We start from the raw sequence: 23,182 nt of genomic DNA on the forward strand, positions 1-23,182 counted from the left end.
ACATAAGAACTTACAAATTGCCCACCAAGTGACGGTGATAGGATTTGAACTTGACCTTGACCTTACAAGCTCAAATTCCTGAATTTCAATCACTTGTGCCAACACTCGTTGGCTTACTTAAGATGTGATATAAAAAATTTACAACCACATTAAATTTTGTATAACTAAAATTATCATCATATCAAAGAATACTAAAAATATATTTACACTATGGGAATATATGAACTACTGCTCAAAAAGCTTCTTTGTTCACTAATGCTAGCGGAGGAGATAAACCTTATCTTTGTAGCATGTGGATCTGCTTGTTTTTCATAGGCATTGCTCAAATTTAAGCATATGTTCTCACTTTTTCTACTTTGAACCTCATTCACCCTTACCTTACCCTCTTCACCCAAATCCCAATGTGCCTCTCATCTCGGGACCACCCAAAATGAAGCAAGTTTATATTAAATGAAGTGGTAGCTTGACAAGATTGGGACAATCTCTTGCATTATTTTTAGTGTTTTAATACAACTCAATACCTACCTTTATTAGTTGTGGACTTTAGTGTTTTCCTTCTTTTGGGGAGGTTAAATCTTAATTTACACCTTATATTTAGATCTTTCCCCCCCCCCCCTTCTGTTTGTTCTTTTATGTGTGATGTCTTAAAGCTGATAGTCTAATATTAAGATCTCTTGCTAAAAGTTACTTTGGATTTTCCTTTCTAATCACGTCTATCCAAGCTTGAAAGTGTTTTGAGCCTAGACATAGGGTTGGAATTTTGTTTAAGGAAATTCAAATTTCATTCCAAAGGTAATGTGCAACAGCATTGAACATAGGGTTAATCATCGTAACATTGGACGATGTTCAGTCTTCATGTCGAGCTGATCTGGACGGTGTTGGATGGTCTAACCTTAGCATGGGAGCATTGGACAAGACGCGTTGAAGTAGAAGTGACAGTAACGAGGTTGCGAGGATCCTCAACTCTCCAACCCAGCTGCATGAACATCAATTATCGTAGGATCCGCAAGCTCCTAAAACTTTATTGGAATATCGAGATCATCTAGGTAATCGAGAAGTGAACAATGTAGTTGAATATTAGCTCGCCTTGGGCATTACAATCCTACCGTATCCACCCGCCGGTTTTTAGTGCCTTAGGATATGATTGTCGACGATAATAAATAAACTAGCTATTACCCAGCAGTTCTTGTAAACAAAAAACTTCTAATAGCTTGAGTTTGAATTTTGCTAATTTCTTCAGTTATTTCTCATAACCATACCACTCATGAGTAATAATAGCTTTTGCAATCACAAATAAACTTTACAAAAGTACCAAACATTTTATTAATTAAATACAAATGTCATCACTAACTTTAATCTCAACCTATTTTGGTTGTTAAATTAAAAAAATTAATTGAATCATTGAAATTTAGAATTATCCTTTTTTGTCACCCCGCCTTTAAATGATTACAAAATTCTGAATGAGCATTTGCCTTTCAAAAATTAGGAAATGACCACAAATTTTATTCATTTTTGTGTGAAAAAAAATCCTAATTTCGGATTATGATGATCAAGCACCTTCTTCTAAATCCAACCGGGAGGGGGGAGATGGAGAAGGACGTAACAAGCTATATATCTCAATTCCATGTAATTGAATGATAGAGATTATATATGAAGTGGTTTAGGGTTTTACGAGTTTTATATTGAGTTTTACTAATTTAAAGAGATATTAAGAAAATATAAATTGATAGAATGTAGAGGACAATGACGAGAGTTTTTGATGTCTTGATTGGTTAGATAAGATGTCAGAGAACGACAAATTTGACATCGACACGACAAAAATATGAAATTATAAAAGTTTTATCATTTTAACAAAAGATAATATAATAAAAAATAGATCGATAACACATTGTCTCCATGTTAGTAAAAAATGGCTATATCATCATGTTGTATTAGATTTAACACTTGAATGACTAAAACAAAAACAATCTAAAATTTAGTGATGAAATTATATTTTTTAATGTACAATGACTAAAATAAATACACAGTAAAAAAATGAGTGATGGAAACATGAAAAACAATGTACAATATGTATTAGTATCTAAAATAAGTAGATATTTGGGTTGGGTGAATGGCTGTAAGCGCACTCACGTGCTTCTGCTACTAAAAACTATCATTCGTTCAATTCAACCCATGCACATTGTACACTAACGCTAATCATTTTTAAAAATATTATATTTTATATATAATGCCTTGGGAATGTCTCTCCCAAACTTTACTTTAAAGCTGATTACCTTTTCTCTTTAAATATCCCATGTAAAAGCATACCAAATAACATTAAATACAATTTTTTTTAAATAATATTAACACAATATGATTAAACAATGTTTAATAATTATTAGCGGTAATAACTCATTAAGTAGTTTCAATGATAAATGAGAATGTTGTTCTCTTAAAGAATATGAGCTTGAGCAATTTCGTTAATTTGTAGGGGGTGTGTTATCAATTAATTAAGAAAGTTTCGAATATATATTATATTGTAATCACCTAAACTATTCAAAAATAAAATATTAACGTTTAAGCGTGACAATAATTTCTATATTAATACATATAAGTATTTCTATTTTTTTAAAAAGAAATACAATAATTCAAATACATTAATTTAAGTAATGTCTAGATCTTATTTTTTCATATAAATGTTTATTATATCACAATAATCAATGAAAAACGTATGAAAACATCCAAATTACATATCAAATGAATGGATTATCGTATGGTTCATATATCAATGTCAAAATAACCCAAAAGCAAAGGAAATGCGTATCAATTTGAAACAGGTTCCCTTCATTAATCACCACGTTGGGTTGCTTAGATAGAAAGGCAATTTAGTTATTATAGTGGATAAATAAAGTAAAAATAAAATGATAATTATTTGATACATAGATGGTGATTACTTTTTTAAGGGTGATGGTGATTAATTTAATTTTAGTTTAAGTTAAAATTTTATTAGTGTCGTTAATTGATATTTAAAAATGAGATATGATAATTTTTTAATTTAGTTGTGAAGTTGAAAAGCTTAGTAATATTAAGTATAATTGGTCTAATATGATGAGATGCTAGATATCTTAATAAAATGACTAAAATATTTTAAAAATTAAATTTTCTCTATTTAAATTAATTAATTAATTAAAAAGAGTAAAAATATTAATTTGAGAGATAAAATATATCATTTTCAAAAATAATATACTCCGATTTTTACTTTTACTTTTTTTGCATTGACATGTCTATTGGGTCATTAGATTTCTTATATAAAATGGAAGCACTATATAAAAAGAGAAGATGACAAAAGCCTCTCATGATCTCTCATAAAGAAGCTGATGAACTGAACATGAAGAAGAAATGAAAGTGCGGTAAGCCTGTGAATGACTCTTGTCTTCAAGCATTACTTCTTTAATGCTGAACAAAATTTTGTTTTATTAATAAAAGAAATATTTTCATCAAGATTTCTCAATCCATAAATAATATATATATATATGCAGTTTTTTTTTTCATTGGTTTGTCCATCTGTTACGCCATTCTTGGATTCAATAGCGATTTCAAGCTCAAATTCTCGTCGTTTTCTTTGTTTCTTCACTCTTTCATACTTTTATATATTAATATATAAAATTTGATATTTTTTTACTATATAAATAGACAAAAACTTGCAATGTAAAAAACCCATGTCTATACATGCAGCATTGGTGTTTCCTGGTCGCTTTACTTTCAAGTTTGCCCGCTCTGTAACTTAGAATAAACAAGGTATTCAAAGAAATTTCTTTCTTTATCATTCCCTCTTTTTTTTTATCATTTCGTCACTATATAAATAGACAAAACTTGCAATGTAAAAAACCCATGTATATACATGCAGGCATTGGTGTTTCCTGGTCGCTTTACTTTCAAGTTTGCCCGCTCTGTAACTTAGAAATAAACAAAGGGTATTCAAAGAAATTTCTTTCTTTATCATTCCCTCTTTTTTTTTATCATTTCGTCTCGGAGAAATTTCAATGGCTATTGTTTTGTTTCTTACTTTCTTCTTTGTTTGCATTGTTTCTTTCAGGCCATGGAAATTATTAGTAGTAGGAGACTAAAAGTGTAGGTACTGTTGCATTGTTTATTTTTTGTATTTTGATTCTTTAAATAGAAAGAAAAAGGGAAAAAGAAGAAGAAGATGATGAATACAAGAGTCCGCACCGCCCTTCAGTCCATGAAGGCTCCTTTAAATCATGACAGAAACAACAATAAAGTAACTTCTCTCTTTTTCTTTCTTATTTTGACCTTCTTCACAAGATTTGAAGATTTGGGTTTTGTTAATTATTGGTTTGAATATCCAAAGTCTGATTCTTTGGGGATTAGAAGTTGAAACTTGGATTGTTTTTGGTTTAAACATTTTGGAATTGTTTTAATTTTAAACCTTTTTCTTTTGCTGTTATTGCTTGTGTCATAAAAAGAGAAGTAGGGAAGCACTTTTGATCCAAAAATCTGAAGCTGACCTTGCACTTGTCTCAAGGAAGGAATAGTGTCTTCTTTAAGTTTCTTTCTTTCAATTATTTCTTTGTATAAACCCTTTTCATTTACTGAAGAATTTGCCATTTCCCCCTTTGGATGTACAAAGAAGGAGAAGATGGAGAAGAGTCAGGGAAGTAGAACACTTGGTACCAGCAAAGCAGTCACAAATAGGAGAAGATCAAACAGGGAAAGGAAAATAGCCTTATTACAAGATGTAACCAAAAATATTATTCTCTCTTTTAGTCTATTCAATTGATTTTCTCTTGGCTTTTTGCTTGCATTTTTTTAAAACAAATTTGAGGTGTTACTGGTGAATTTTTTAGGTTGATAAGCTAAAAAGGAAGCTTAGACATGAAGAGAATGTTCATAGAGCTTTGGAGAGAGCTTTTACCAGACCTTTAGGGGCACTTCCTCGGCTTCCTCCTTACCTACCTCCATATGTAAGCCTAACTTAAATTGCATGCTACATTTGAGGAAGAATTGCTCAGATACTTGAAAATTGGTTTTTTTTTTACATGTTTTATGTAAATTTCGGTTTCGATTGTGAATTGTTTTTATTTTCCGAGGGATTTCCAGACACTAGAGTTGCTTGCTGAGGTAGCTGTTTTGGAAGAGGAAGTTGTCAGGCTTGAAGAGCAAGTAGTGAGTTTTAGGCAAGGCCTTTATCAAGAAGTTGTCTATGCATCTTCCAAGAGGAATGTGGAGAATTCGAATGAATCCACCGTCGAGCAGTCTCCGGTTCGACATACTAAACATCAGCGTTCGAAGTCTTTGTCCATAAACGAGATGAGTCCTGTACCAGCCATTTCCAGGCCTCAACCGTCTCTTTCCAGAAGTGTTTCAAGCAGAAAGCTGTTGCCTCCTGATACTATTCATGATCGATCTGGACAGTGCATTAGCAGGCTGACAACTGGGAGACAAGCTTCCGCAAAGTCCAATTCTGCTTCTGGAGATGTCAGAGGAAAAGAAAGCCAATCACTTGCCAATGCTTTGAAGGATAAACAATCTCCAGGTAAGAAAGTTTCCAACATTGTGACTCCAGTAAAGAGACTTAAAACCAAGCTTGAATCAACAGACAAATGTTTGGAGCCTCTTAAGGTGCAGGTATGTACTGATTTAAGGTGCAGGCAGAGATGAATATCTGGTATTACTTACAAATATTTGGTGGTCGGTTCATTGGTAGGAGTGTGTTTTAGGTTTGACCAATTGACGCAAAATTTACCATGAAATAGTTCACAAAATGGATATTTTAATTTCTTTTGTCAGGGATGGATGGACATAGGATAGCGGCAATTTTTTTGATAGAAATGCCTCTTTATATGGAAAAGATTTGATACTCGTAGTTAACTGATTATACAGAAAATGTGGCCCAGCTGCATTTTGCTGACAAGACAGCAGGTAATATGAAACTTGATTTTAGTCAACGGAACAGTCATTCATTCCATGGATTGTTTCACTACACTACATCACGCGCACTATAGGCTTTTGGCTTAGCCACCGTTGGTTTAAAAATGACCAGACATCCCCCACGCCTACAAGATAAAATCAGAATGCCACAACTGAAAATTTTAATGGAATAAAAACGAAGCCATTTCAAATAAAAACACCAATCAAAATTTTGACGTGGAAATGTCATATCTATCGCCAAAGGTAAATTACAAACGGGATTTGTTCCTAACTAATGAAAATATCACTGATGCCTATATTACAATCCCAAGTCCCACAATAAACAAATGGGCCTGAGCTTGAGGAAGATCTGAAACAAGGGGCTGGAAAAAGAATCATATACAAACAAATGAAAAGAGAAGTTATACATATACCTCGTGTCCCCTGCTAGATTCTCAATGGTTGATGGAACTCAACTTTCAAAAGGAAGACCAGTGTCTGAGGATCTGGCTATATGAGAAAACCAAACCGACATCAAGGATGGGTTTCCGAGAGAGTCTGATGGTTTATAGAAATGGCTATTTATGATCTCAGCCAAATGGAGAAAGAACTGGGCCAGACCCTCCAAGTGCATCTGATCTTTTAATACCTCCCATACCACAGATAATGCATCCAGGAGATGAGAGTGCAGAAAATTTGGCCCCACAAAGATCACAAACATCGTATCCGATAGTAGACAGACGGCTGAGAGTGGCAGCATAGAAATGAGAAGGATCCTCCAGTGGATCAAGGATTTGTTGGTTAAACCCCTCTGGACACAAATGTCAATCAGGCTCCTCAATTCCTCTTGCTTACCAGGAGGTGCCTTAGACAGGAGAAGTTCAAGTATCTGCTTCGCATAGGCATATTTCTGAACATCCATATTTCGTTTTATGGCAGTACGAATGCAATTTATTCGGTGCTTAGCCTGTAGGGGCAAAAGAACCTAGATGTCTAGATAGTCTAGCCATCTCATCTTTTGCGCCGAGTGCTCTTGGGCCTTGAACTTTCTGCAATCTCAGAATTTCCTGCAGGGGAACCAAAGCAAATATATCAAGTGTTGGAAAAACAATTTTACGTTCCCAATTAAAGCATAAAGGTTGAGGCTTGGGACTATTAAATGGGCATCAGGTAAACGCTATTAGCAAAGCTTAGCCTATCCGCCACAACCCTTCAGATACTGACTTATAAATTTATGAACCGTCAAAGTATAATTAGCATAAACTACTCAGCTTGTAAAGATCAAAACTGAATTGAATGTTACGAATAATGGTCCATGTACCCAGACTACGTACATTCTTCTTCCGTAGAAATTGCATATAAGTTCAACAATATGATATCTAGCACCATGAATGGAATACAAAAACTACGGAATTAAATGATGAGAAACACTAAAATTGCTAGAAACAACAAAGAATCTAAACAAGATCCTAATCATGTCTTCAGAACTAAGATAGCCCACAGAAGAGAGAGAACATTGAACCTAAATATTTGAAAAATCATAAAACATCAACAATCCTTAGGCTGGTTGTTAGGAAATAAACGAGTAAGTAATTTCCCTATAGTCAGATTAGTGAGAATACGAAATAAAAGCAGAAAAATAATACCCGAAATTGATAACGGAGTTCAGCCAATTGTGCTTACGTCTCCGGACTGCTGCAGATCTTTTACTAAGAGAGAAAATTTACAGGTGTTTACAAAACACTCACTACTCACAAGAAAACTCTCTAGTATTGGGAGAAAGAAATGATTTTTTGGATGGTTTTGAAGCTAAATGATCTAGGGTATTTATAGTTGAAACTTAAGGACTTAATCTTGTAAATACCCTAAAACCTAGGGATTAATTGTGATTATCCCATTATCATTTTTCAACAAACATCTACCAAACTTTGAAAAACTATTTTTCAAAAAAACATTTACCAAACTTTGAAAACCATTTTCAAAGAAACATTTACCAAACTTTGAAAACCATTTTTTCAAAGTTGGTTACCAAACTTGAAAACCATTTTAATACTTTCAACAATCTCTCACTTGAAGACTGATTTTAATCTGTCTTCACACCTCGATCAATGCAACAGCTTTTCTAGTCTTGTTACTCTAGCATGCCAACTGAAGTTGAACACAACTTCAGTTTGTCTGTAGTCACCGTCTTTGTCAACATATCTGCCGGATTTTGAGCTCCACTGATCTTTTCAAGTTTCAAAATCTCATCTTCCAGAAGAGACCGGATAAAATGATATCGCAATTGTATGTGCTTTGTCCTGGAATGAAAAGACGGATTCTTTGCTAGATGTATAGCACTTTGACTGTCGCAATACAAAACATTGTTTTCTTGTTTCTTGCCTAACTCTTCCAAGAAACTTTGGAGCCAAACCATCTCCTTGCTAGCTTCCGTAACAGCGACATATTCTGCTTCAGTTGTGGAGAGAGCAACTATATTCTATAGTTGAGAAACCCAACTCACTGCAGTTCCTCCTAGAGTATAGACATACCCTGTAGTGCTCCTTCTGATTTCAACATTTCCGGCTAAGTCAGCATCTACATAGCCTGTCAGTATCGTATCTCCACCTTTGAAACAAAGTGTTTTGTTTGTGGTACCCCGCAGATATCTGAGGATCCATTTGACTGCTTCCCAGTGTACCTTGCCCGGATTATTCATGTACCTGCTAATAGCTCCCACTGCTTGAGCAATATCTGGTCTGGTACAAACCATGGCATACATCAGACTTCCAATCGCTGAGGCGTACGGCACCTTCACCATGTGTGCACGTTCTTCCTCCGTCTTTGGTGACTGTTCTTTGGAGAGTCTGAAATGAACACCTAAAGATGTACTTACTGGTTTAGCATCTTGCATGTTGAACATGGAGAGTACTTTGTTGTTGTACTCAGCCTGTGATAATATCAAAGTCCCTGACTTTGTGTCTCTCTTGATCCTCATCCCAAGAATCTGCTTTACAGCGCCCAGATCCTTCATAGCAAACTGCTTTGACAATTTTTGCTTCAAGTTTATAATTTCTTGCATGTCTGAGCCTGCAACGAGCATGTCATCAACGTACAACAATAAAATAATGAAGCTATTGTCGAACCTCTTGATGTAGCAACAATGATCTGCTTGGCATATGGTAAAACCACTGCTACTCATGAAACTATCGAACTTCTTGTACCACTGTCTAGGAGCTTGTTTTAAACCATACAAGCTCTTCTTCAACCTGCATACCAGGTTTTTCTTGTCTGTCTCTATGAAGCCTTCTGGCTGCCTCATATAGATTTCTTCCTCCAAATCACCATGAAGGAAAGTTGTCTTTACATCTAACTGCTCAAGATGTAAATTCTCTGCAGCTACAATTTTCAACACCAGTCTGATTGTAGACAGTTCACGACTGGAGAGAAAATTTCATTGTAGTCAATACATTCTTTTTGCTGAAAACCTTTGACAACCAATCTTACTTTGTAGCGTTTGCTCCCATCGTGCTCTTCTTTGATCCTGTAAATCCACTTGTTGTGAAGCGCTTTCTTGCCTGGTGGTAATTCAGCTAATTCCCACGTCTGATTTGACAAAAGCGAGTCCATCTCATCTTTCATGGAAGACTCCCACTTGACTGAATCCTCCACTTGCATTGCTTCATCATAACACTCTGGTTCACCATTGTCAGTCAGCAACAAGTAGTGCAAAGAAGGAGAATATCGTTGGGTTGGTTTAGGAATTCTGGAGGAGCGTCTTAGTTCCGGTGTGCCTGGTTCTTCTTGAACTGATTCAGGACTGATCTGAACATCATTTCCAGAAATCTCCTCAAACTCAGTAAATTCCTTTGTTTCAGCTTTGGTATTGGAGCTGCTTGATTCTACAGTTGACCTATCTTTGTACAACACATTCTCATTGAAAATGACATCTCTGCTTCTAATGATCTTCCGATTTTCATAGTCCCAAAATCGGTAACCGAACTCATCACCGTCGTAACCAACAAAGGCACATTTGTTGGACTTAGCATCAAGTTTACTTCTTTCAGCAGAGTCTATATGTACATAAGAAATACAACCAAACACTCTTAAGTGTGAAAGGTTTATTTCTTTCTTGCTCCAAACTTCCTCTGGTATTCTGCCATCCAAAGGAACTGAGGGCCCACGGTTGATCAGGTAAGCTGCAGTGTTAATAGCTTCGGCCCATAAAAATTTGGGCAATCCGGCATGTATCCTCATACTTCTGGCACGTTCATTCAGAGTTCTGTTCATGCGCTCTGCTACGCCATTCTGCTGCGGTGTCATGGGAACTATTGTCTCCATCTTGATCCCATTGTTTGCGCAAAAATCTCTGAATCTCCTATTTCTGTACTCTCCTCCATTGTCAGACCTCAACCGCTTGACTTTCATACCATTCTCATTTTCCACCATGGCCTTTCATTTTCTGAAGGTATCAAAGACTTCTGATTTTTTCTTCAGAAAATAAACCCACACCTTCCTTGTAGAATCATCGATGAAGGTGACATAATATAATGAGCCTGCAAGAGATGGAAATGGAGATGGTCCCCATACATAGTATGAACTAACTCTAACTTTTCAGCCTTGGGTGTCTTACCAATTTTTGCAAAGCTGACTTTCTTTTGTTTGCCAAAGATGCAATCCTCGCATTGTCCGACATCTACATTCTTTAGATCCGACAGCTTCCCTTTGACAAAAGTGTCTTCATCCCTTTCTCGCTCATATGGCCAAGCCTTTGGTGCCATAGGTTTGATTTTCCATCAGCATCTGCTACTGCAATGATATTCTCTAAATTTGAGGTTACATAGAGAGTACCAGTCTTCTTACCACGAGCAATGACGAGTGCTCCTTTGGTAATCTTCCATTCACAACCTGAAAAGGTTGTATTGTATCCTTCTCCATCAAGCTGTCATACAAAAATCAAATTTCTTTTGAGACCAGGAATATGTCTCACTCCTGTCAGCTTCCAGGTGGTCTGGTTTGGCAGCTTTAGTCGGATGTCTCCTTTTCCGACGATCTTCAAGGTTTCATCATCAGCAAGATGAACCTTCCCAAAATCACCACTGACATAGTTCTCCATGATTTCTTGGCATGGCGTGGAGTGGAAAGATGCCCCTGAATCCAAAATCCATGATTCAATCGGACTGTTGATGCTTAAAATCATGGCATCACCTGTCTCCTCCGTCATGTTGGCAGAATCCTGTGCGCCGGTATTTTTCTTCGGTGCTCGGCAATCTCTTTTGAAGTGGCCCTTCTTGCCGCAATTATAACATGTAAAATCTTTATTTCCTGTTCTTGATTTTCCCTTCTGGATTTCAATCTGCCACGATTTGAATTTCTTTCTGAAGTTCTCCCTCTGGACTCCGTGTGCAAGGCTGAGGAGGTTGATGCTTCACCCGATTCTCTCCGTCGAATTTCTTCGCTCAGTACTAGATCCCGAACATCGTCGAATTTTAATTTGTTGTTTCCCGACGAACTGCTGACTGCTGTAACAGTAGCATTCCAACTGTCTGGTAAAGATGATAAGAGAATTAAAGCTCGAACTTCATCATCAAATTCAATTTCCACTGAACTCAACTGGGTTGTGATTGTGTTGAGTTCATTTAGATGTTGTGCCACCGATGCCCCTTCCGTCATCCGCAAATTGAATAATCGCCTCATCAAATGAACTTTGTTTGAGGACGATGGCTTCTCATACATACTGGAGAGAGCCGTCATAAGACCCGCCGTGGTCTTTTCTTTTGCTATGTTGAAAGCAACATTGCGGGATAACGTCAGTCGGATAACTCCGAGGGCTTGTCTGTCGAGAAAAGCCCAGTCTTCATTCTTCATGCCCTCTGGTTGTTTTCCTAAGAGGGGTTGATATAGATTTTCTGGTATAGAAATCTTCAATTTGCATCTTCCAAAATCCAAAGTCCGCACCATCGAACTTTTCAATTTTCACATTCCCTTCGTGACATTTTTGCGAACCGCCGTGTATTAGAACACCTCCGTCGACAAACGTATCGCCCGACCGAATTTCACTATTCACAAAATTCACTATTTACGTGAATAGTAACCCGAATAGTAACCTCGCAAAAAATTGACAAAATTCACAACCCAAAAGCATACCAGTGTTAGGAATAAACGAGTAACAGTAATTTCCCTATAGTTGATTAGTGAGAATACGAAATAAAAGCAGAAAAATAATACTCGAAATTGATAACGGAGTTCAGCCAATTGTGCTTACGTCTCCGGACTGCTGCAGATCTTTTACTAAGAGAAAATTTACAGGTTTACAAAACACTCACTACTCACAAGAAAACTCTCTAGTATTGGGAGAAAGAAATAATTTTGGGATGGTTTTGAAGCTAAATGAGCTAGGGTATTATAGTTGAAACTTAAGGACTTAATCGTGGTAAATACCCTAAAACTAGGGATTAATTGTGATTATCCCATTATCATTTTCAACAACATCTACAAACTTTGAAAAACTATTTTTCAAAGAAACATTTACCAAACTTTGAAAACCATTTTTTCAAAGTTGGTTACCAAACTTAAAACCATTTTATACTTTCAACACTGGTTCCTAGATGTATTAACTGCGAGGCTGAAAAATTAGAAAGAAGGATTGGGTGAATTAATAGGGCATTCTGGATGCTCTAATTGTATTTAGAGGGCTGTAGTTTTGGTATTGTACAAGGAACTTTGTTTCATTGGGTTTTTAATTCCTCCTTCCGCTAGCTGTTCCTTTCCCTTGTGGTGGGGGACAACTATGAAGGGGGTTTTAATGAGACCTCCTACTTCTATAAAAAAAACAAAATCTAAAAGAAAAATGCTAGTTATTTTTCCTCAGATGCTTGACTCAAGTTCTAATTCATTTGGTGCCTGGAAAACAATGACGTACCTGAAGAAGGGTTACAGCTATCTTGTATTGAGCACAGATAGTAGATTGAGCTTTAATATCAGCTCCACAAGAGTTATCCTTAGCCAGTGCCAGAAAAGCTTCATGAAAACAGGATAATGAATCTGCAAGTTGATTTTGCTCAAGGTGAGCAAGTCCAGTCTTAAAACATATGGCAGCGGCTGCCCCACGCGGAACCTATCAAAAGAGAATACGGTAAATGGAAGAATAATGGAAGCGTGTAATAAACAAATCTCCAGAGAATGAAAGCAGTATGCTGCCAATTCACAAGGACAGATTATTAGTACAAACCAAATCAGTTAGAATCTTCATTCCAAATACTTTAGAAATGATTTTTTTGGCAATAAAGCAACTTGAAGTTATTGGGCACAAACAGCTTTTTGTATCAAGTACAAAATACTAATGCATCCAACAATCAGAAACGAAAAGGAACAGTGAGAAAAATAACATAATGTACATATTCACCTGTCCAGGGCGCATGCTGGAGCAGGTTCAGAGGAAGTAGGTTTTCCAGACTCTGCAGGATTGGAACTCCAAAAGCACTCAGGTCAATAGGCTGTGTGGAGAAGGCATCTGAGAAGGCTGAACTTGAGGTTGTGGCATGCCAGCAGGTGCAGCTGTGTATTGAGGAGGAACACCATCAGGAAGTGCAAAAGACTCGGGAGGAATTGGTTGTTCAGCAAATTAGGTGGAACACCACCACCAGGGAGACCAATATCAGCTGAAGGTGCATTTACATGGTCAGGTGGTACCTTTCCACCAGCTTCTACCTTTTGAGAAGTTTGGCCCAACTTTGAAAGATAAGTTCCAGGAGGAGGCAAAGAAGCTGCAACCTGGAGGGATGGTATTGTGTTCTGGAAAAAGTCTTCCGGTATAGGCCCAGCAGCAGTCCCGACACCTTTGGTTGCTGGAGCTGATTGTGATGCCAATGCAGGTTGTACCCAAAGAGATCTCCAGCAGCAGACACTGTAGGGTTAATCACAGAAGTACTGGTAGCAGGATAAGGCTGCTGTTGACTCTGACCAAGATCCTGAGAAATGCCAGTCAATGATTTTGTCCTGGCTATAGGTAGGCCCAAGTCGTTTGGTTGCTTCTTTAATCTTATTGAAATCCACCGCGCCTGAAGTTGGCTTGTCTCGTATCCTGATCTGCAACTTCTTAGTTTTTGATACTCCTTCCTCATCACTGCTGCTACCATCATCAGCTGTGCCATACATTGTTTTCTTAAATTCTTCTGCAGCTTTAGCATGTTCATCAGCAGCAGTGGAACTTTGATTTGGTTGATTAAAGTTTCCAAACCCATCAATGAGCCGGCCTTGGTTTCACCAACCGGAAATCCCTTAGAACTATCTGCAGATTCAGCCATAGAAGTGTGTACTCCATTTGGCTTACAGTCTCCTACTGTAGGTAAAACCAAGCTACCTTCCTTTACTTGAACAATGTTCCCTCTTCCTTTGATTGAACCAAGGTAAACACCAATATGACCTGTGATAATCGATGGAATGGCACCATCATCAGTCTTCATGTATGGCATAACTTCTGCAGAAAGCTCCCATTGAGGGATACTCTTTAAGTTCGTAAGGGTCTTGATTTCCCAGTTTCCACCACCCCATTCAGGTCCCTAGGCACCATACTTTCAGCAGCAAAGTTGGCAAAAATGCCTTGTGTCCAACCGCTTGAGCGGACTCGTAAAATCCTTTCACAATATCGCCTGAATTCTGAATCAGCACCTTCTTCTTCGAGCCTCTGAGCAAGACGCCGCATTGCACTGGGTTGAGGTGGCATAGAAACAGGTCTAGCATGCTTTCATAGTCTGCTATGACTTCAAAGTTTCCTTTGCACTGTCAAACTGACCATACCTGCAGATCAAAATTTGAGTCTCATCAAAGCAAAAAATGGAACCGTACATGATAGTTCAGCCGTAAGGCATAACAATGTTAATGATTAAACTTAAAAGATCAGCAGATTCCTGCGTAATGCTCTTTATGAAGTTACATGATATCATAATTATAATTCCAACTGCAGATTCTTAAACTAAAATGCATGACATTATTTTATATGTTTTGAACCTTCGATAAAGAACATAAAAGACACAGGTAACATTAAAATAAAGATCCAATAGGCACTAGCGGTATACAACCACAGCGAAAACCAGTCATGTCTCAAAATTATACAAGAGGAATATTTGTATGAATACATTTCAGATTCAGTACATACTGCAAACAATCGGTATATATTAATCTGAACTGTGAACAAGAGAACAGCACACATATTGAGCATGATATATTACAGATTTAATCTTCTGAAAAGTAACCAACATATTCACATAGAATCTTCTATCTACTCAACTATTGAAAAATAAGATTATTGACTAGACCATTTTAGTCGTTTATAAAACCAAAAAACACATTAGAGACAAAGATTAAAGTCAATGGTTGTGATTACTTACTTGATGCAGGCATATCCCAATTGGCGGAACTAGTGGAACAAATGAGAGGTTGGTGGACATTTTGGATAATCTCTAGAACGCACAAACTCATCCTTCAGTACATATAAAGCAGTAGAAAAACGAAGTGCTTTGATTGCATATTGTCCCTGCATCACCTAAGTTTGTTTTATGCTAAGTTCAGAACCAAAAGTAAAAGGGTAATGGAATGTTTACATAAAACATAATTGTTCATCTACCTGAGTGAACTGCGGACCTGCTTGGGATAATGATACTGCAAGATCACCACAAACAGGAGGACCTCTAGCTAGAATATCAAGAGATCGAGGAGTGACGCGTAAGCTGTCAAACCTTCGAAAAGGTAAAAAATATAGAAGTCAGATGCCAAGTTTCATGAATTAATCCACGTTGCCATTGCTAAAGAAAAGATAAAAATGATAAAAAATGCTACATTTTACTAATCAAACATGAGCAAGATTTCAATCATCTGAGTAACATTAGGCAAACACAAGCGGAAAACACACAAAGGGATAGTAAACCTTGATGTTATTTGGTATAGAATTTCAGCAAGGTCAAGCTTCTGCTCAAAGTTTTGTTGCATGGTAGAAAAACCAATAAGAAGAGGTTCAAGAAGCCCAACAAGGCAGCTCTTAAACTCAACACCCTTCTTTTGTCTAGGATTTATATCTGTAGGGTTAGCTAGCAACAGCCGATCATTTAAAGCCCAAAGCAGAGCTGCAGAATAGAAGACCATCTAAGTAACTCCACAAAATAATAGACCATCTAAGTAACTCCACAAAATAATATGCAGTAGAAAGTTGCATTTGATACCACACAATGGTGTTGTCGTAAACGTCTTTCGGTTGGGCCCGGAATTGGACTTCGACTTGAAATAATTGGGTTGGGAGTCGCCACCGACCACTTTAAAACGAATTTAGGTGGGTCAGACACCATCTTACATGATCTGCGTTTTTACCAGAAATGTGTCGGGTTCGGGAGTCGGTTACAGTTAAGGAAATATTAGCACCCTTGAACCGCCCTTTCTGTACCAATTAATTTGCCGGTTGTCTTAAATTAAGAAAATTGTAATTTAAAATTAAAAGGTAAAAATACGATCACAATTACTTACCTTAGATAGTTTTAAAGGTGTGGCCTTTTATTTCCTTTTCGAATCGTTTACAATAGCTTTGCTTTTTTTATTTTCGGTGTTTTCCTCTGTATTTTGTATGTAAATCGTGTGTTACAATAGTGAGTTACAATGGCTATTTACAATGCTTCTGGATCCTATTTTTAGGAGTTTGAATTATAGTAGAACTCTATCATATTTTAAGGAGTTTGAATCCTAGTAAAACTCTATCCTATTTTTAGGAGTTTGAATCCTAGTAAAACTCTAACGCTATGTTTTTTTTCTGAATCTCACTAAATCAGGGTTGTTGAGAGTGTTGTACCCGGACGAAAAGGTGTGTTGACAGCTGCCCCTCTTTGCCCATAGTCGTATAACGAGGATAGGGAAAAGATTAAAAGACACACTTTTCGTTCGATGGAGTTGAAAATTGACTCTAATGTTTCAATAACTCCCTGTCGAATTGAGTTGCAGATGACTCATCCGTCATGAAGTCGAGTCCATCTTAAAATGATTTGAATCAGAATATGGCTTCCCGTTGTAGTCCACTTTGGTCTTCTTCTCGGTTTAAAGACCTTGGCTAAAAATTCAACTGGAAAGTAATATCTTGACTCCACAATGTGGTTGATATGCCCTCGAGCTGAATGAAACCGAACTCGAAAAGTCTTCGCTGACATATAGCTTTTCTCGACTTAAGCTATACTGATGAAAAAAGGCTTCTTGCTACTAAGGCACGAATAACCCAGACCTTCTTTTCGGCTTGAAAACCTCGATTGCAGTCGGACAATAGTGTGATTGAGGTGTCATCGAGCTGAATGGAATCGAACTCGACAATTTTATTGACAGATAACCCTTCTTGCCTTGAGCTATGTTGTAAATGATTTGCCTTAAAGCTAATCATAGTCGAACTCGAAGGTCTTTTGGTGACAGATAACCCTTCTAGCCTTGAGTTATGCTGTAAATGATGTGCCCTCGAAGCTGAGTGTAATCGAACTCGAGGGTTTGGTGTTTCAAGAGAAACATTTTCAAAGGCTTTTTGTGTGTTTCAAGAGAAACAATTTCAAAGTTTTTTTTGTGTTTCAAGAGAAACTGTATTCAAAGATTGAAGTTTCAAGGGAGACTGTCTCAAAAGAGACAAAATTTGTTTCAAGAGAAACTGTCTCAAGAGAGACAAAAACTTCCAAAATAAATTGTCTCAAGGGAGACGAGATTTGTTTAACGTAAAACATATTCAAAGATTTTGTTTCAAAGGAAACTGTTTTCAAAGTTTATGCTTCAAGAGAAATTGTCTCAAGGGAGACAAAATTTGTTTCAAGGAAAACGATCTCATAAGTGACAAAATTCATTTCAAGGGAAATGTTTTCAATGTTTATGTTTAAAGAGAAACTGTCTTAAGGGAGATAAAATTTTGTTCCAAAAGAAACTGTCTCAAGGGAGACGGAATTAGTTTCAAGGAAAACAGATTTAATTATTTTGTTTAAAGGGAAACTGTCTCAAGAGAGAAAAAATTTGTTTAAAGGGAAACTGTCTCAAGGGAGACAAAATTTCTTTCAAGAGAAACTGTCTCAAGAGAGACAAAATTTGTTTCAAGGGAAACTGTCTCAAGAGAGACAAAATTTGTTTCAAGAGAAACTGTCTCAAGAGAGACAAAACTTAGTTCCAAGAGAAACTGTATTAAGGGAGACGAAATTAGTTTCAAGGAAAACACATTCAAAGATTTTGTTTCAAGGGAAACTGTCTCAAGAGAGATAAAATTTATTTCAAGGGAAACTGTCTCAAAGGAGACAAAATTTGTTTCAAGGGAAAACAAATTCAAAGATTTTGTTTCAAGGGAAACTGTCTCAAGGGAGACAAAATTTGTTTCAAGGGAAACTGTCTCAAGGGAGATAAAATTTGGGAACTGTCTCAAGAGAGACAATGGTGAGCACGATTCCCTTCGTCGTGAAGTTGAAACCGTGGATGGCCCCTTCGTTGTGAAGTTGAGCCTTGGAATTGGATATCCTTCGTCGTGAAGTTGAAATCCAGTATGCTGTTTCGAGGCCAATATCCTTCGTTGTGAGGTTGAAATTGACTTCGAAACTGGAAAGTTTGTTGACATACACTCATTATCTGAGTTGGATATCCTCCGCCGTGAAGTTGAAATCCAATTTGGAGATAGATGCTGCTTATGTGTACGATTCCCTTCGTCGTGAAGTTGAAACCGTGGGTGGCCCCTTTGCCGTGAAGTTGAGCCAGGAATTGGATATCCTTCGTCGTGAAGTTGAAATCCAAGTAAGTTGTATTGTTCCGAGTCCAATATCCTCCGTCGTGAAGTTGAAATTGGCTCTTGAACTGGGAAATTGTTTGTTGACAACCAGTCGTCCCTTCTCTGTGAAGTTGAACTTGTGTTGTCTCGAGTCCAATATCATTCGCTGTGAAGTTGAAATTGGCTCTGAAACTAGGAAGCCCATTCGGCGTGAAGTTGAGCCTCAAAATGGCACGATATCCTCCATCGTGGAGTTGAAATCGTGGATGTGTGGGTACGATATCCTTTGTCGTGGAGTTGAAATCGTGGATGGCCCCTTCGTCGTGAAGTTGAGCCTTGACTTAAATATCCTTCGTCGTGAAGTTGAAATCCAAGTATTGTATGTTACAGGTGGACACGATTCCCTTCGCCGTGAAGTTGAAACCGTGGATGACCCCTTTATTGTGAAGTTTGACTTCGAGCTAGATATCCTTCGTCGTGAAGTTGAAATCTACTCTCGAGCAAATTGTGTCGCTTTGAGTCCAATATCATTCGCTGTGAAGTTGAAATTGACTCTGAATGAAATTGGAAAGTTATTTGTCGACAGACAGTTGCCCCTTCGTTGTGAAATTGAGCAACCACCATCAATTTTTGAATGTGCTTTGAATCGAGTATCTTTCGTCTTGAAGTTGAAACTTGACTCTAAAGCTGCAAAAATTATGTATGTGGAAAAAATGATGCTCTAAAATGCATGCATAATGAATTAGTTCTTGTTTTATTCATCGGACAAAATCTCCTTTTTTGTCTGCTGGTTCCTGCACGTGGAGGAAAGACCTTCGAAAGATCTGATAATTCACATCAGGATATTGAATTCCCAAAGATGCCCCAATATTCGATGTTGAATCTAAAAAAATGCCCTAAAATTTGATGTTAAATCTCAAAAAATACCCTAGCATTTGATGTTGAATATTCAAATATGTCCTCATTATTCCTCATTTCTTGCTTTAGCATTGATTCTAAGTGTGAGCTTGGTGTTTGAGAGCCACATGTCATTTACCAAGATCCACTCTAGAGAGATTGTCTTGTTTTGAAAAAAATGTTTTTCTTTCTATTTTAAAGGAAAACATCAAAAAAGAGTTTCGAAAAATGTTTAATCAAAAGTTTTGAAAATATTGTACATTTCACGGTTTTACAATTGAGACAAATCATAAAACTAGAGTTCATTGGATATCAAATAATTAATTACATTGTTAATCATTCAATAAATTATAGCTATTTGACACGTTCCAAGATCAAATCTATTTTTGGGAAATGGTTAAGTAAGAAAATGATAAAAAAAGTCTCAGGTTATTGTGTTTGGTCAAAGGTTTGACATTTTTGTTTACTTGATGCTCAAAGGTTTGATGGGGTAGCTTGCATGCTCCTCTATTGGAAGTGTTCTTTGATTCCCAACTTTCATGGTCACGCTCGGATTGTGCGATGCCTTATCAAGGAATTTGTGTGATCGCCTCAACTGCCCAATTTTTGCATTCGAGCCACCTTTTCAGGTTTTCAACTCGAATCCTCTTTTGGTTTCAAGACGTCATTCGTAATTTACGTCTTGATACCCCCTCTTTGCTATTTTTCTCTATCATACATTAATTACACTATTTTTTGCAAATCAAGATTAATCCTGATGGGCAGGATGAAATCTGAAGATAGTCTCTTCTATTTAGAAATCCATGTATGATTAGAAGAGACTTTTAAGGCACGTAACGCAAGTCATGGTTCATGGTTATGAAAGAAAGGGATAAAAGGCCCAAACAAGTGTTTAAGGGTGATTGAACCATGGATCAATTCATTCTGATGTCTTTAATCATATCTTGCTCAATTTGAATCTGCTCGTATGTGTCTCTCCCTTGATGCTCTATGATCTTCGAGTGGAGTGATTCAGAAATGATTGTGCTTGATCAATCTCATAGTTTGAATCAAGAGAATCTTAGCATATGCATCTTGTCTTCTTTTTCTTCAATTTTCCTTTGTTTTTTCTCTTTTTATTTTCTCTTTGCTTTTTTCTCTTTTTTCTCTTTTTGTTCTTGATTGAATATTCACACTTGGCATTTGGTTCACCTTTCGGTATCTTATCTGAATCAATGTCTTCACTCATGCGAGTAGATTTTCTCCACCTTGCCCCCCAGTGTGGAGGGTGATCATTGGTTAGGGTTAAATCAGAAGAAAAATACTATATGCTCAAAAGGGGACACAAGGGATATATATTTTCTCCTGTTGTGAAGGGGTAAAGAAAGAAAATCGTTCATCATTTCATACATGGAAGCTTTCACAGAAGAGGTATCCCCAGGGGGATAGATTTTCAAGACTAATTTTATTCACATGAAAATAGTGTAATTAATGCATGATAGAATTATTTTGAGTGAATTCTTCTTTCTGCTTCTTGCCCCCAACATGTCTCAATGTTTAGGCTCCCTGCGAGATGCCCCAAGTTGTGTCTTAGAATAATGCTCATGTTCAAATGAACAACTCAATGCCTTGAGTTTTAATGGTATAAAAATGTCAATTTTGAGTCTAAAAAGACAATGGTGTGACTTTATTGACTCAAAGAAATGTATGGGTGTATCAAAAAGATAAAGACATTGTTAAAAAATTCAAAGGGAGGTAATGTCAAAATTTGGTCTTTTTGGTAATGACCATGAGTTATTTTGGGTAAAGAATCAAGGTATTTTGGGGTTTAAGACAGGATAAGAGAGGTCTAATCTTGTCATATATCAAAAATATATAATTCTTGAAGAATTAAAAGAATTCTTAATTCATTTAATATTCGAAGAACTAAAGATTAAAATTTGTTCAATTGCTCCACCTTAGAAAGTGGCATAAATTCAATCGTTTAAAAGATTAAGCAAACATAAAAGATGAAAGATGTGTTCAAACAAAACAATCCCCTAAGTGCAAATGATATATGCTATGCCCCCTTCTTCGGCTGTCCATGCCCCTGAATCCATCAGGTTTTGGATCTCACGCTTTAGAGTCTTATAGTTCTCAGATGAATGTTTGGAGCATCCTATGTGGCAACTGCAAACAGCTTCAACATCGTAGCCCTTAGGATATGTGGACTCTTTTCTCAGATCATTCTGGCAGGCTTAGTCGTACAACCAGCTGATCGGGCTCATTCGTTGTGATTTCAGTTTTTTCTTTTGATATTACAATCTTGCTTCCATGTGGTGTCATGTGATTAAAATCACTTCATCAAATCCTCCATGAAGAAATTTCATGTTTATGAAAATGCTTAAAAACAAAATGTAGATGCAAAATGCAAAATGCAAAAATGCATGAAATGTTCAAGGCATTAATCCAAAACATGTATGTTATTATAATTAATCCTTATTGGGGACAAAAGTGTTTTATCTTTTAAGAGACAAAAAATATCCTGATAGCTTCTGACATGTTGACTAGTCTTCTGCTTCCGTCTGTCACCAGTTGAATAACCTGTCGAACTGCTCTGGCTTCTCTGGTTAAACCGTGCAAATGTTGAGTTGCTTTTTGTATTGGCCCAAGAAGTCTCGAATGACTATATCTCTGGCATTTTTCTTTTGTTGAACCTGTTCCCAACAAATACATCATTGGAGCCCTCAATTGATAGGAACTATGTGAAGTTCATTTGTCTGTTTCTTGAATTCTTCAGCAAGGGTCTCCAATTTCAGCTATCGTTTTGCCATTGTTGTCTTTGAAGGGACTCACTTCATCTTACCCCTGCAACCTCTGTTAGTCAGTTCTTCAAATATAGACTTTCATTGTGCTTGATGTAGACCCAGTTCATTCTGAGTCCTTTATAATGCAGCAGAGTGAGACACTCTTCAATTGTGGGCACCACATCTTCTGGATTGAATACGACACATAGTCGCCTTGTAGACTGTCCTCTGTATTTTCATCTCTTGTATTACAACCCCTTTGTCCATTAATGCAGATTATTCATGTTTAACAAACACATTTTTTGTGGATCAACACCTCTTTTAAATGATGCAAGTGATAAAAATAAAAGAAAATAAAATAAAAATGAAAAGAGTTAGTGAGGTGAAAATAATAAAAAATAATTATGAAAAATAAAAGTCCTACCCCACATGATGTTTACCCCACATGCTTTAATTCCTACCCGGACATGATCTCTATCCAGCATGCTAATTTCAAACAAATCCTAACCGCATATTTATCTAGTTCGCATGCTTTGAACAGAAAATAAAGCATGAAACAAAGTAGCATGAAACAAAGGCTCTAATTCTCCATGGTCTCCCGGTTTTGGTTCTATAGAAAGGTACCCGAGTTCTCCTTGCTGGTGCCCCTTTGGGTTTGCCAGACCTTTAGTCCTAAACCCATCACTGGCTTGTGTGAACTAAGTTAAACTCGAGAGGATGCATTCTCTTATGTCCATACGGAGAATAAATTCACACGAAGACATAAGGTATATGAATTCCGAAGGTTACTTGTTAGACCCATACGGAGAATAAATTCCCACGAAGGCGTCGCTTTCGCCCCCACTTAAAAAGGTTCGGAGCTCGGGTATAGAGCTAG

The 23,182-nt window shown here is 36.9% G+C and overlaps 1 protein-coding gene and 1 pseudogene across 1 annotated transcript; one reads left to right on the forward strand and one right to left on the reverse strand.

Annotated features, from left to right (window-relative positions):
* The first annotated feature begins 4,639 nt into the window (after positions 1-4,639).
* On the forward strand, positions 4,640-5,811 carry LOC120125692. The gene is made up of 4 exons (XM_039144058.1): positions 4,640-4,738; positions 4,848-4,964; positions 5,101-5,628; positions 5,791-5,811. The coding sequence occupies exons 1-4, from the start codon at positions 4,640-4,642 to the stop codon at positions 5,809-5,811; spliced, it is 765 nt and encodes a 254-aa protein (XP_038999989.1).
* A 428-nt stretch (positions 5,812-6,239) lies between these two features.
* LOC120125717 lies at positions 6,240-16,009 on the reverse strand (annotated as a pseudogene).
* Between the last annotated feature and the right edge of the window lie 7,173 nt (positions 16,010-23,182).

This window comes from Hibiscus syriacus, unplaced genomic scaffold (genome assembly GCF_006381635.1).
Source record: "Hibiscus syriacus cultivar Baekdansim isolate YM2019G1 unplaced genomic scaffold, ASM638163v2 tig00110437_pilon, whole genome shotgun sequence".
Lineage (NCBI taxonomy): Eukaryota > Viridiplantae > Streptophyta > Magnoliopsida > Malvales > Malvaceae > Hibiscus > Hibiscus syriacus.